The sequence below is a fragment of the Dromiciops gliroides genome, chromosome 5, assembly GCF_019393635.1.
Source record: "Dromiciops gliroides isolate mDroGli1 chromosome 5, mDroGli1.pri, whole genome shotgun sequence".
Taxonomy (NCBI): Eukaryota; Metazoa; Chordata; class Mammalia; order Microbiotheria; family Microbiotheriidae; genus Dromiciops; species Dromiciops gliroides.
Genome location: NC_057865.1, coordinates 54,712,796 through 54,728,561, shown reverse-complemented (window position 1 = coordinate 54,728,561; position 15,766 = coordinate 54,712,796). Strand labels below are relative to the sequence as shown.

At 40.6% G+C, this 15,766-nt stretch overlaps 1 protein-coding gene across 1 annotated transcript in view; it reads left to right on the top strand.

Moving 5' to 3' along the window:
* The window catches only part of CUBN (cubilin), a 294,282-nt gene that overhangs the window by 196,768 nt on the left and 81,748 nt on the right, over positions 1-15,766 (top strand). The window contains 6 exon segments of the mRNA XM_043967014.1: positions 2,792-2,970; positions 3,841-4,050; positions 5,634-5,774; positions 6,560-6,741; positions 12,543-12,714; positions 13,770-13,976. Of these exon segments, the coding sequence (XP_043822949.1) occupies positions 2,792-2,970; positions 3,841-4,050; positions 5,634-5,774; positions 6,560-6,741; positions 12,543-12,714; positions 13,770-13,976 (1,091 nt within the window).

Sequence of the window (15,766 nt, the reverse complement as noted above, 5' to 3'; positions counted from 1 at the left end):
ATCCTATGCCCTTCCTCTTTTTAGCTAAACTCCTTTGAAAAATCATCTATATTGGGCACCATCTTTATTATTTCCTCTTTTTTTTCATTCACTTCCAAAGTTTTGGCAACTGTTTTTCAACATCATCATTCAACCAAACTTTCTCCAGTGACTGAGGATCTAATTTGCCCTAGCTAATAGCCTTTTCTGACTTCTATTTCTTCTTGACCCCCCTGAAGTGTTTGACTCTACTGACCACTTTCTCCTGTACACTCTCTCCTCCCGGACACAGCTTTGTCTTGGTTCAACGGCTGCCTATCTCACCACTCTGTTTCAGTCTTCACTGCTGGATCTTCATCCAAGCTCCCTAACTGAGGTTGTTTCCCAAAGCTTTGCACCAGCCCCTTTCTCTTTTCTCTATTTTCTTACCTGTTGACTTCATCAGCTGCCAGGAGTTCAAGGATCACCTCCATGCAGACAGTTCCAAAGTCTTCCTCTTTACCTTTCCTGAGCTCCAGCCTCAAAGTCACCAGTTGCCTATTGGATATTTCAAACTGGATGTCTTGAGGGCATCTCAAACTAACAGTGTTCAAAACAAAAGCCACTTTCTCCAAACCCACCCTCTTTGACTCCCCTACTATCCATCAATGGCACTGCCATCCTTCCTGTCACCCATATTTGCAATTTTAGTATTGACATTGATGCCTCACTCCAGCTCACCCCCTATGTCTATCTAATCAGATGCCAAATCTTGTAGTGCTTTCTCCACAACATTTCTCACATATGTCTCCTTCTCTGCACTAACACGAACACCACCCTAATTCAGGACCTCGACACATTTTTGTCTGGACTATTGCAACAGCCTTCATTTGAACTCTCTGCCTCAAGCCTTTCCCCACCCCAATTCATCCTCCACACAGCCACAAAAATTATTTCCCCAAAGTGTAGATTTGACTATGTCACCACCACCCCCTTCAGTCAACTCCAGGTGTACTCTGGGGTCAAATATAAGATTCTGTTTGGGGTTTAAAGCTCTCTGTATCCTGGCTCTTCCTCTTTCTAGACTTCTCAACAAATTGTACCCCTTTACACATTTTATGCTTCAGGCATCCTGGCTTTCTTGCTGACACCCCATCTCCCATCTCTATGCTTTGACATGTTCTCTATGTCTAGAGTGTAAAAACAAAGGCTCTTCCAGATATCGGCTTCAGAGTTCTCTCTAGTATATTATGTTTCCTCTCATAAACTCTCAAGTAAGGATTATAACAAGTATAACAAAAATGTAGCATAATAAAAGTAGAGTGTGTTAGTGGTATGAGAAAGATCCAGACAAAGTATTTCATGAACATTTGAGGAGAGAGGGAGAGGGAGAGGGAGGGGAGAGAGAGGGAGAGAAAGAGAGAGGGGGAAGGGAGGGAGGGAGGGAGGGAGAGAAAGAGAGAGAGAGAGAGAGAGAGAGAGAGAGAGAGAGAGAGAGAGAGAGAGAGAATGATAATGGGAGCTCTGTAAGGAGTTAAGGATCTCAACAGAAGGAGATGAGAAAGGTGTGCATGGCAGGTCATTGAAAACGGCTTGGGTGAATGCAAATGGCAAGTTGAGGTCAGGAATAGCTGGCAATCTAGTTTAGTTGGGATGTAGACTACATGAATGTGAGTTATATGAAAGAAAGCTGGAAAAACCAGTTTGGAACTAGACCATGAAGGGCTTTAAATTCTAGGCCAAGTTTTTGTATTTTGTGTCACGTGTCATAGGGAGCTACTGAGAGAAAATTTTTGAGCAGAGGAATTTCATGATCAAGCCTGTGCCATTAGGAAGATTATTTGAGTTTATTGACAATAGAGAGTAGAGATCAGGGGCAAAGTGACCAATTAACTTAGAGAAGCAGTAAGGGTCTGAGCTAGGGTGGCAAAAGGGGGCTGATGTAAGAGCTGTGGTAGAGGTAGAATAAAGCATAAAGAAAAATTATTACTCAATCAGGAATTGAATGTATTTTCTGGAATGTTAAGAAAATTGTGTAAACATTCCTTATTTCTATAGCAATACATGTTGTGAAAATTTTTGAGATAACAGTGTTTAGCTCATAGTATTTTCCATTAAGAGATACTTGACAAGCATGCAGCATCCTTTCCCATGACATAGGACTCTAGGAAAAGGAGAAGGGAACATGCATTTATTAAGTGCCTACTATATGCCAGGCACTGTACTGAAGTGCTTTACAAATATGGTTTTATCTGATCCTGTTGTAGTTTAAAGGGAGTGGTATATCCATCAGGGTCACACAGCATCTATATCTACCACCATGTTCTCCATCAATGCATGCTAAATATTTGCTTCTTTTTTCCCTTCCTTCCTTCGTTCCTTCCTTCCTCTCTTTCTCTCTCTTTGTCTTCCTTTCTTTCTTTCTTCTTTCTTTCTCCCTTTCTTTCTTTCTCTGTCCATCCATCTGTCTCTCATACCTTCTAAGTAGTTAATTTGAAGACATTTTTCTGCCTCCCTAGTGACGAGTAATTCTCCAGTGGTTGTAAGGATCAGATGCTCTTAAGACTAGGTTTTGGACTCACTATAGATTCCCATATGGTCAAGAAGGGTACCATTATATAGGCTCCAAAGTGATTTATACACTTATCTGCCTTTGTCACTATATGTCACTCCATGTGAGTTCTGATTGAATGGTGGATTTGAGGCACTTTAGTCATATGTATGTGTTTACTCCCCCAAGAGATACAGACAATTGATCTCCAAAGTCCCTCCCTCCCCAATGCTAGCGTTTTACAATTGATTCAGCATTGACTGAGAGTTTCTTCCATTTCAGCTGTACTTCCAATTACCTTGAATTGAGGGATGGAGGGGATTCCAATGCACCAATACTCTCCAAGTTTTGTGGATCATCTTTGCCCAGCAATCAATTGTCCTCAGGCGATGTTGTCTATTTGCGGTTTCATTCTGATGACAGCCCCACCCATGTTGGATTTAAGGCCAAGTATTCTATAGGTAACAACATTGTTTATGACTCAATATAAAAATAATCCTTGTAAAATTAAGGCAATGAAAGTGTACGACCTTATCTTAACAGAGTTTGTCTCTGCTTAACTGCTGAGAGTTGTAGTGACAAGTGCTATAAAAAGTAGATAATCGTTTATATCATTTTATACTTTATCTTCATTTTCCATCTTAAATTATCCCTTAAGCATTATGTATCTTTTTATTGTTGTGAAATCTAAAGTTAAATTCATTTTCTGTTTTTTATGCCTGTTACTATATTAGTTAATTTCATAAATACCAGAAACACAATTTTCAGATGCTAAGATCAACTAAGCTGTATTTAGATTTTGCTTTTTAATCATTAAACTGAAATTTGAAAATCATTCATACTTTCTAGTTCTATCTTGGCCCCTAAAAACCTTGAAAATCACCTCTGCGTGTCAGTTTCAGTGTCTTTAAAATGGGATTTAAAAATACTTTTGTGGAAACCTCACTTAAACATGAATCTTGCAGGTCTCTCTTGGACCCTGACCAATTCAACAACTGTCTGTTCAATATCTAACTATGAGTAGAGCTCTGTGTTAGGCATCTTGGGAGACCCAAAGATGAGTAAGACTGCTGTTCATGTCAAGGTGCAGACAGTTTAGTAGAGGTGACTTGATTCATTCATAGACAGCATGAATACGAAATAGAACATGTTAAACATGTAAGAAAACTGTTTAAGAAGTGATATGGAAGTTCCAAACCAAGAAGGATAACTTCTGGTCACAGGCACGAGGAAAAGATTTATTATTACTCCAAGGACAAGAAAGGCTTTGTCATACAAGAAGCTCTGAGAGAGAATGCTAGTGGTATTGTTTTATTTTTTATTTTTCACAGCTTTGTGTGGTGGAATGGTCATGGGACAGAATGGCGTTATTGAAAGCCCGCAATACCCCGCACATCCCTATCCTGACAATCTGCTGTGTGAATGGTATATCCAGGGTCCATCAGGACACTATCTCACCCTCCAATTTGAAGTCCTGAATCTTCAAAATTCTTCTGGTTGCGAAAAGGACTTTGTTGAGATCCGGGAGGGCGGTGCTTCTGGTCAGTGGACTATGTCAGTGTTTCTTGGCTCACTTTCTTTTCTTTTCTTTTCTTTTCTTCTCTCTCTCTCTTTTTTTTTTGGGGTGGGGCTATGGGGTTTAAGTGACTTGCCCAGGGTCACATAGCTAGTAAGTGTTAAGTGTCTGAGGCCGGATTTGAACTCAGGTCCTCCTGAATCCAGGGCTGGTGCTTTATCCACTGCGCCACCTAGCCGTCCCCTTGGCTCACTTTCACATGCAGGTGGAACAGCAGCGTCCACCTTCCTCTGTGTGAATAGCATGGAGTAAGTACTCCATGAGTAGCCCACAGTTGTGATGGAGAAGGCCTTTTCCTACTCTGAAGTCCTGTGATGCTAGACATCTTACTCTGGACGCCCGAGGGCAGGGGTGCTGTGAGGCTCAAATGATGAAATTGATGCAAAGCGTTTCACACATCTTAAAATGCTGCATAAATACTAGTGATTATTATTGTTGTCATTAGCTGCTGGTCACAGACTTTCTCTTTACAAACCCGTTTTCTTCATGCCCTTCGTGTCCTGGTTTCTCGCTGTAACGATTGGAATGACGCCACCTGCTGGAGACTTACTGTAGAAGAGTTCCGCCCATGAAGCGAAGGTCTTTGAGGGCAAGACCAGGAGTCTTTTCTTCCTGATGTGGGCTAGTGGGAGGAGGAAGGAAGAGACTGGCGCTCGGTCTCACTCTCTTTCCTGGGGACTCTGGTGGAGAGCGGAGCTAGAAATGTGGTCTCCCTTTAATAGATAGGAATCTAGGCCTTTCTCTCTCTCTTTACCAAATTCTTATTCTCCTTAATAAATGCTTAAAAGTCTAACTCTTGCTAAAGCTTATAATTTATTGGCAACCACTCATTAAATATTTTAAACAGTTTAGCTAGAATTTTAGCCCTTAACATCGCCCCTGTACCTTCCTGTGGCCGTGCATCCGGCACCTAGAATTGAACACAACATTCCAGAGTCTGCTCAGGGCAAAGCCCTGTCCCAAATGGCTCACGCTGCACAGGGTACTGGTCTTAGAGTCAGAACTTCCTAGCTCTGTGTTCCTGGACAAGTTGTTTTACTTCTTTGTGCCTTATTTTCCTCATGTGTAAATTTAGGGATCGGGGATCTTTCCCAAGGTCAAGGCTACCATGCTGAAGATAGTGCAACTATTGCCTCACGTATCCTGGACTCTGTGCTTTTCTTCTTGCTTTGGGGAGCTGCCTGTTTCTTGTCTATTCTTTGTATATATTATCTGACATTTGTGCCTGTTCTGCTTCCCTTGGCCAATACTTTTAGTACTTCACGGATGGGACCATTTCTTCCTCTGTAACTCTACAGGGTTCCCACCTCTTAAAATACTATGTACCTAGGGGGCAGCTGGGTGGCGCAGTGAAGAGAGCACTGGCCCTGGATCAGGAGGACCTGAGTTCAAATCCGGCCTCAGACTCTTGACACTTACTAGCTGTGTGACCCTGGGCAAGTCACTTAACCCCCATTGCCCTGACAAAATAAAACAAAAAAAATTACTGTGCACCTAGAAGCTGTGACTGGAATTGACCTGCCTTCTTCACCCATTTTATTTCCTCAGGAAACGTGCTGGGCAGGTACTGTGGAAACACCATTCCTAGGGCTATTTACACACCTAACAATTTTGCTTTTGTCAAGTTTGTCACGGATGGATCTATCCATGCCCCAGGATTCAGACTGGTCTTTGAAACCAGTGTTGAAGGTGAGTTGTATTATAATTCTCATCCTTAGAAAGATAGGACATCTGGTCAGACTTTTTCAGCAACTAACCTTATAGACTTCTTAAAAAATTTAGGCAAAGGGGCAGCTAGGTGGCGCAATGGACAAAGCACTGGCCCTGGATTCAGGGAGACCTAAGTTCAAATCCGGCCTCAGACACTTGACACTAACTCTGTGACCCTGGGCAAGTTACTTAACCCTCATTGCCCCACCCCCCAAATTTAGGCAAAAACAGATGACACAAAAAAAAGAAAAAAGAAAATTCTGGCAAAATGAGTGATTTTCTTTAAATAATCCAATAATTGCCTCACCCTTCTTTATTCTCCTTGTCTTTTTTTTTTTTAATTTTTATTTATTTATTTATTTTTGGTGAGGCAATTGGGATTAAGTGACTTGCCCAGGGTCACACAGCTAGTGTTAAGTGTCTGAGGCCAGATTTGAACTCAGGTCTTTCTGAATCCAGGGTCGGTGCTCTATCTACTGTGCCACCTAGCTGCCCCTCTCCTTGTCTTTTAAGACCTTTACAACAATCATTCTTACAGATTTTCTTCTTAGGTCACAATGGTTAAAAAATATAGTAAATTTTTTTTATCCATGATAACAAAAGCCAATTTTAAGGGAGATAATACAAAATGACTACAAATACACTCAAATGATCATTGAACAGTCAATACAACATAGGAATATAAAATGACCACAGACTATCATTTCTTGTTATTCCTTTTTTTTTCTTTTCAGTCTAAGTAAGTTAATGTTTGTGCCTTGCAGAGTGTGGAGGGGATTTATATGGACACTCTGGAATATTCACTTCTCCCAACTACCCCAATACAAATTTTCATAGTCGAATATGTGAGTGGAGGATCACTGTGCCAGAAGGAAGGCGGGTAACTCTGACCTTTACCGACCTGAGGCTAGAAGACCATCAATCATGCGATAGTGAAAATGTGACAGTAAGTGTTTGGAGTGGTCAGGAAGATGGCTTGTAACAGGAGACTTTCACCCATACTGAACGATCAGAAAACTTGTTTGGAAATGTCATCTGGATTGTATACCTGAATCTCTATCAAATTCTTAGAAGTTCATGAGGATGCAGTGCACTGTCAGCCTCCTAAATAAATCTTCAAAGGATAGCAGGTAGCACAGTGGATAAAGCACCAGCCCTGGATTCTGAAGGACCTGAGTTCAAATCTGACCTCAGACACTTGATACTTACTAGCTATGTGACCCTGGGCAAGTCCCTTAACCCTCATTGCCCCACAAAAATAAATAAATAAACGAACAAACAAATAAATAAAATTTCACCAGCTGTCACTCCACTTAGAAGCATCATCATTTTGATGGATTTTAAGAACAAAAGGCGATACACACATAGGGAAAGGGAAATATAGTCATGGGGCAGCAGACAGATGAGCAAAGGTCTTGGTCACCCACAGCCCAAGCTTATTATTGAAAATTCTATAGTGTCTCGCCCCAGGCCATTGGTCCATCCAGCTCTGTAGTCTGCATCTGACACTAGCACCAAGAGATATTTTATGGGGGAGCAAACTTGCCCTCTGAACCCTGAATCTTAAAGGGAATAAAAAGTGCCCCAGACACCCCCAGCTTCTTCCTTATTATGATCTGTCATCTGTAGGTCCAGTTTAAATAAATCTTTTAGGAGTTGTTTTTAAAATGTTCTCATTTTACCTCCTCCAGATTAACGAGCTTCGCAGATTTATTGTATGCTCTATGAAATGCTGTCTCCTTTTCTTTGAACTAAAGCTGCTTTGCTTATGCTCCAACATTCATTCTTTCATGATTTTTTTTATTTTAAAAGCTTCCATCATACCTTCTTTCAGACCCTCCTAGCCCTCCCTTCCCCCAGATTAAAAAGCCCTCATTAATTTTGATCTATATTACTGTGGAAGCCCCTTCACTACCTTCATTGTGGCTGCCCTTCACTGGGCTCTTGTCCAATTGTTTTGTCTCGATTTAGTTGTGGGAGCCAGGGTTGCCAAAGCTATCCCAGGGTTTAGCACATACTTAGGATAATATGCTCGCTTTGCTTCTAATGCCCTTCCTGAGGTTGCTCAACATCATTGGCCCCAGCAGCAACACAGCTGGCCTAACTGTGAAGAGCATTTCCAATGATTACTAATACTCTTATTTGTCTACAGTCTAATTTACTTTAGACTCTATCACTATTGGTTGAGCACGAACGTGTGATTTCACAAGGCTATTTGGGATTTGTCCTTTTTTTTTTTTATCAAACTCATCCATGAGTAGGAAATTCTACTCAATATAGTAAACACATACACATGTGTACACACAAACACACACACAGACACACACACACAGAGTTTGTCCATTCAGAAATGATCAGATATAAAAAGATTGCATTTATACTGAGATAACACAAAAGCATCTCCCACAGTGCCTAAAGCATAGAAAGGGATAAAAAACAATTGTTGACTGAATGGGTAAATGAGAGGAACTGATTTTTTAAAATTACATTTCATTTCAAGGGTCCTTGCATCACTCGGGTTGGACTGTCCTCCAAATCAGAGGTGTCAAACCCACAAAGTAGCTCGTGGCACTCTCGGGTGTGACAGGAGCCTGATTAAAATGTAATTGGGAAATATTGAACAAAATAAATAAAACACAGATGACATTACATTTTAAAACTAAGTCAACACATGGCTCACAGGGATCCTTATATATAGATTAGTGGCCCCCATTTCTGTTTGAACTTAACAGCACTGCTCTCATCTAGCATCAAAAGAGAAGGCACAATTCAATCTAGATATCAAAGGTATGTACTGATACAATATTAATAAAGCTTCTGAAAAGTGGACTATTTAATTGGAAATGCAGTATTCATAGGATAATTTATAAACTTCTTAAAGATAGCCAGTCAACAAATATTTATTAAGCTCTTATTATATGCTAAGCAGGCACTGTGCTAAGATTTAGGGTTACAAAGAAAGGCAAAAGTTTGGTTTGCTATCCAGGATTGTATGTTATAATGGAGGAGAATACCCACAAATAATAATATACACATAGAAAAGATTCTCTCTCTCTCTCTGTTTATATATGTATGTATGTATGTATATGTGTGTATATGTATGTATGTATATATTTATAGCCTAATCTCCTCCTACCTTTCCAGTCTCTATATACCTTATTCCTCAACAGCTACTCTTTAATTCAGTGACACTGGCCTCCTAACTGTCCAGTGAACAAGACACTCTGTTTCTCAGCTCTGGGAATTTTCTCTGGTGGTTCCCCATGCCTAGAAAGCTCTCCCCTCTTGCTCTAATTACTGATCTCTCTGGCTTCCTTTAAGTCCCAACTAAAATTCCACCTCCTGGAAGCCTTGCCTGGCCCCTCTTAATTCTCTTGCCTTCCTTGTTTTAGTTATTCCTTATTTGTCCTATTTATAGCTTACTTTGTATATATTTATTAACTTTGAGATGGTATTTGAATCCATTGGAGTTGATGAGATCACCAAGTGAAGTAGTATAGAGGGAGAAGAGAAGAGGGAGGGACACCTATGGTTAACAGGTGTGATCTGGAGAAGGATCTGGCAAGGGGGGCAGAGGTGGAGTGGTTAGACAGGCAGAAGGAAGAGAGCAGAGAGAAGAGAGTATCAAGGAGAAGACAGTGATCAACAGCATCAAAGGCTGCAGAGAGGTCAAGGAGAATGAGGATTGAGAAAATGCCACTGGATTTGGCAACTGAGAGATCTTTAGCAACTTTGGAGAGAACGTTGGTGGCACGATAAGGCCAGATTGCAAGGGCTTAAGAAAAGAGCAAGAGGAGAGAAGGGGGAGGCACCTATTGTAGACGGCCCTTTTGAGGAGTTTAGGTACAAAAGGCAGAAGATACATAAGATGATAGTTAACAGGGATGGAAAGATCAAGTCAGGTGTCTTTCCCTATAGGGGAGACATGGGCATGTTTTCGCCAGTAGAAATGAGCCAGCAGAGAGGGGGAGACTGAACCTAAGTGGGGTGAGGGTGACATAAGAGACAATCTGTTGGAGGAAAGGGGATGGAATGGGGTCAGTTGAGCAGATAGAAGGGTTGGCTTTGGTAAGGAGTACGGCCACTTCATCATGTGAGACCAGTGAGGGAGGAGAGAGTAGCAGAAAGCACCTGAGTAACAGGAGATGAAGAAGAGAAGAGGAAGCTAATTTTTTAAAACTCTGGCAAGCTTCTCAGATGACAGAGTAGGGGGAGGGGAAGCTATGGGAGGAAAGGGAGATGAAAAGGTTTGGAAGAGCCGCTGTGGAGAGTGGGATAGTGACTTGATAAGGGAAATATATAGAAGGATTGGCCAGCAGTGATGAGGGTGCAAATGAGGTCATGTAACATAAATTTATAGTTGACCCAGTCAGAATGGTTGGGTGATTTTTCTCCACCTGTGTTGGAAGAGAAGAGGAATTGGAGACACCAATTGTAGACAGCTTTCTAAAGGAGTTTAGCAGAAAGGGGGAGTAGAAGTATAGGATAATAGCTAAGAGGGATGGTAGAAGCAAGTGAAGATTTTTTATGAATTAAAGAGATATGAGTGTATTTGTAGGGAGCATGGAAAGACCCAGGAGAGAGACAGACAGATAGACAGACACAGGAACAGACACACAAAGAGATAGAAAGACACAGAGAGACAGAGAATAATAGAAAAGGCATTCTGATGGAGAAAATGAGTTGGCATGATGTTTGTAGAACAAGGAGAATAGTCACCTCATTGTGTGAGGCAAGAGGTAAGTAGGGAATAGAGGGAGAAGATGTCTGAGGGATGGGAGATGCAGGAGGAGGAAGAGAGAGCTCTTGTCAAATGCTATTGGTGATGTATGAGGTAAGGTTCTTGGCTGAGAGGATGGGCAGAGAGAATGCCATGGAAGATCTGAGTGATGTGATAAAAGCCCAGAATAGTCACTGTGGTGAGTGGGAAAGTGAATAGATTAAGGAGGTGTAAAAAGATTGCTCTGCTGCAGTATAGACCCAGTTGAGATTTTGTAGCATAAATATGGAGAGGAGCCTATAAGTGAGGTTTTTTGACTTTTCAGCTCTGTTCAACAGCTTGTGAATAGGAGCAAAGGAGGTAGATGTTGGGAGTCATTGAAAGTTGAAGTTTTGCAAGTCATGATTGGGAATAGGACAAGGAGCAAGAGATTCCAGCATTGACGACAGAATGGGCATTGAATTGATTCATCAAGAAATTGAGATTGGGAAGAAAAGAGAGGGCATTCAGTGGAGGGGTGATATGAGAAAGCTGAGAGGTGGAGAGATAAGAGCTCATAGTGAGAACAAGATTATAAGGCTGAGGGAATGACGGAGTGATAAAAGATTATGTTCAGATAAAGGAATTTCAGAATTAATGGACATGGAAATAGAACACTTATGGATGGTGGCAAAATCTAGGATATGATCATCCATGTGTAGGTGGGCTAGAGTTGTGGAGTATATTGGTCATGTGAATCGAGCATATTGAGGACATGGGAAATTAGGGTATTTAAGGGAGTATCAATATGTATGGTGAGGTCCCTAATATGAAGTCAAGAGTTGGGGTGGAAAGAAAGACAGTGAGATAGGGATTGAACTCTTTTAGGAAGGAAGGAAAGTGTCCTGGAGGCTGATAATATAATAGCTACCAGTGTCTGGATTGGGCAATAAATTTGAATAGTGTGAGTCTCAAAGGAGGAGAGGATGCCGAGTAATATTGGTAGAAGTGGCAATAGGGAGGAATGAGTATTGTGACTCACAACCAGTGAGTAAAAATGCAAGTTGTGCTGGAAAGGACGTCCAGGGATGCCCGGTCATCAGGAGGAAGCCAGGTCTCAATTAGAATCAGAAGATGGAAAGAGTGAGAAAGAAAAAGGTATAATATGAAAGCAGGTGTATTGATTATGGAGATCAAAGTGGAAGAGAAGGGGAGAACTGGAGTGAGACATTTGTGGGGTCGAGTTAAGGGGGATCAGAGGGAGGGAGGAGCTGGGGATAAGGAGAAGTAGTTCAGTAGCCAGTGGTTCAGAATTGCTGGGATGAGAAGCGTATGAAGGGGTGGGAGCATGCTAACCAATGAGGAATGAGTCCAGGCAGAGAAGCAGTGGCTGGACAGAGCTCCTTTGAGGCTGATAAAGGATGAGACTTTTCAAGGCTCTTGCTCAATGTTGACTTCTAACAGGGGGTGATGTTATATCCTTTGATGCCTGTGCAGGCAAGAATCAAGTTGTGGCTTAGGGGAGTCTAGTGAGAAGGCAGCAGTGAGGAGGAGGTCAGGGCACAGCCTCTGGAGCATTACAGAAGGCCCTGTGGGACCAGAGGAGGCCAGAGGCCTGGATCTTAGTCCTGATAATAGGGGCAATGTCTTTTTATATCTGTATTTCCCCTGGGCCTTGCACGTTGCCTTGAAGGAAGAAGAGATTATTAAATGTTTATTGAATTGAATTGAAACTATGGTTGCAAAGTTCACAGTGGCCATTTAGTTGCTTGGAGACATCAGACTGACATTCTGGTTTTATACAAGCAATCCTGTGGCATCAAAAGGAATAGACTTGTCCAAGGCTTGGCTGCTGGCAAGGAGCTGATACAATGCCTGTTACACAGTAGGTGTTTCATAAATGCATATCGATTGTACAAGTAGAGCATAGGCTCCCCCACCCCCCACAGGTTTTCCTTAGAAAGCTGTGAGTCTGGTTCTGAGAGCATTTACCTTCAAGACATTCTTAGTACTCGAGAGTGCTCTAAGTCTGGACTTTTCCACAATAGGTTTTCAATGGCCTTCGAAGAAACTCGCCCCAGCTAGAGAGACTGTGCAATCGTGTGATGACAAGGAATTGGGTAGAATCTTCAGGGAATACCATGAGAGTTCTGTTTGTCACCGATGGATCCAGACCCTCTGGTGGCTTCAGTGCCTTCTATTCATCAAGTGAAGATGCAGGTAATCTTATGGGTAAATCTCATTTTTATCTGCTGTATTCAGACTATGCGCATTTGTTCTTAAAAGGGCAACAAGGTAATGTAATTTATACCTCCTCTATCAATGCCATTTGCATTTATTGATCTTAAGCCAAGGCTGAAATACAGGAAATCAGCATGGTGTACCAGTCATAGGAAGGCCAACCTAATTTTGCTCGTGTGATTTTAGAAATTAAATGAAATTTTAAAAATTAATGAAAACAGAAGTTCTCAAATGTTGTGGCTTTCTATTTTCCCCGGTGCCTATTATACCTTGGTAGTTCTACAGTTCCAAAGAGGCACTCTCAGAATGAGAAAAGAATTTCTCAAGAAATTAATGTAGTTAGTGAAGAGAATATAGGCAATTGTTTGCCCGCCTTTCTACTTCTAGATACGCATTTCCAGGTAAAGTCATTGCAGACTTCAGGCTTCAAGAGCAGGCTAGATATATACTTGCCTCCTCTTCTTTTTTCCTCTCACTCCTTATTAGTATTACTGGATTTTTTCCCATTAAAATAATATACAAAATGATGAGATCAAAAGATGAGACCTACTGGGCCGCTCTTCTTGAGAATGCAAAGATTTAGGTCAAACAGAGAATTCCTGGTGAGCATCTCAATGCATCTACTTAATAATTTACTCCCACGCTTTCAAGAACACCTCTGAGATGAGTGCCAAAGAGATTTAGGTCCAATTTAGAAGATTTTGCCTCATCTCCAGAGGCTTTTCCACTCTGTGCATGTAGACAAAGAATGATGCAAAACTACAAATTAATATAAGGGAGTTTTGAGTGCTATTTTTTTTTTTTTTGCCAAATCCCTCCTGTGTAAACTCATAAGCATCTACAGGTTATTGATGGCCTAGTCCTCTAACAAATGCGTTGGACTTTTTTTAGGGGGAAATATATATATATATATGTAAGTATGTATGTATATGTATATATATGTGTGTATATATATATATATATATATGTACATGGGTTGCTATTTTTAAAGTGACATGACTCTAACTCTATCTTTTTGCTCTGGGGCACCATAGTGTGTGGTGGGCAACTTACAGATCCCTCTGGAGGCAACTTTACTTCTCCTGGTTATGATGGAGTTGGGAATTATACCAAGAACCTAAACTGTGAGTGGACCATCAGCAATCCCAATGAGCACAACTCATCAATTTACATTTCCTTTGAGGAGTTCCATCTAGAGTATCATCAAGATTGCTACTTCGATGCCTTGGAGTTCCGAATAGGTGAGTCTAGTCATTCAGCGACAACTTTAATATCCTGCCAAAGTAGTGGCTGCTAGTATTAAAGGGAGCCAAGTGCAAAGTGTAAAGAATTACATAGGTTGGGGGGGAGGGTGGAAATGGCTGTAACAAAACTGTCCTTATCTGCTTAGCTGAAGCAAATGAATTTTATGGGATACAGGGTCTGAGAAAGAATGATCAATTTATTTTGAAAGATCTCAGACCCACTAAAGATACCCTCATGTTTATTCATAGATATGCAAAGGAGACCAAATAAACTTCGACTGACTGAAGAATTTCAATATTTAATAAAATCTTAGAAGGATGAAACCTAGTATGGTCAGAATGTGTTAAAGGTTTTGGGTTTTTTTGTTTGTTTTCTGTTTGCTTTTTTTTTTTTTAATGGAACTTATAAAGAGGATTTGGAATTCTAATCAAGTCATAGCTATCTCAGTAGATTTGGGACTCTGTCACGTGGAAAGTGGGTTAATGCAAAAAGAGAATTGAGCTTCTGTCCTGAAGATCCCATTGAATAGATTCGGACGCTGGCCGGACTTTTTTGCTTTCATGTTAAAAGAAAGGAATTTGGGAGTATTAAAAAGCAAGAAAATCCTGTACAAGCTCTGCCTTGAGATGAGAGAGAGTTCAATGTGTTCAGCTCTTTGAGACAGTATGATAGGGGAGTTAAGGTGCTAGATTTAGAGTTAGGAAGATCTAACTTTGAATACTTCTTCAGATGTGTATTAGTGATATACTCTGGACTGTTACACAGCTCTTATAAATCTCAGTTTTCACATCTGTGAAGTGGGGATAACAATAGGATTATTGTCCGGCTTAAATTTGATCATATACATAAAGAGCTCTGTAACCCACAGAAAACTATATAAATGTGAATTATTATTATCACCATCATCATTAGTATTCTTTTTAGTAGCAAGTCAAATTTTAAAAATACAGCTATCTTGATTAGTATGAATAATGAACTTTGTAAAGTAGTGATGTTTGAATTAATACTATTGGAAGTTATAATTATGTAAAGTATGATAATTGCTTCTAGTCCAATGAAAATTTGTGGTGCAAATTTGATTAATGTGAACCCTTCATGGGATTCATTATTTGCAATAATTGGGACCTTGGTGTATTCTGATAATTTATTGCAAAGGTTTTTTTTTTTTTTTCCCTTGTACTCTATCCCAGACAATCATACAGAATTAGAACCATCTGTGTGCTGGAGTTTCCCACCCCCAAAATTAGATTGCATAATGAAGGCTTCCCAGGCATGGCTTTCCACCCACTTCTTTCTCAGCACTTAAATTAAACCATTAGGGGAATGGGATAATGTTAGGGGATTTTATCAGTTAGATACCATTGTTTATAACTCTTAAATATCTTTGTTTAGAGATTGGATATTTCTGGATATGAAGAAAGAGCACTCCTCTTCACTCTCCTTAGCAGTGGATCTGTCGGAGTGGGCTTAGGGCTAGAGTTAGGATTGGAAGCAATGTTTATCTGATTATCTTTTTTTTTTTTTTTTTTTAGTGAGGCAATTGGGGTTAAGTGACTTGCCCAGGGTCACACAGCTAGTAAGTGTGTGTTAAGTGTCTGAGGCCAGATTTGAACTCAGGTACTCCTGACTCCAGGGCTGGTGCTCTACCTACTGCGCCACCTAGCTGCCCCTGATTATCTTTTAAATTCCCAGGAATCATGTTTTTGAGTGTTGAGCTAGCAACTTTACATTTCTTTTTCAAAGAAACAAGTTGTATTTTTAATTAGATTTTTAAAAAAAAGGAACT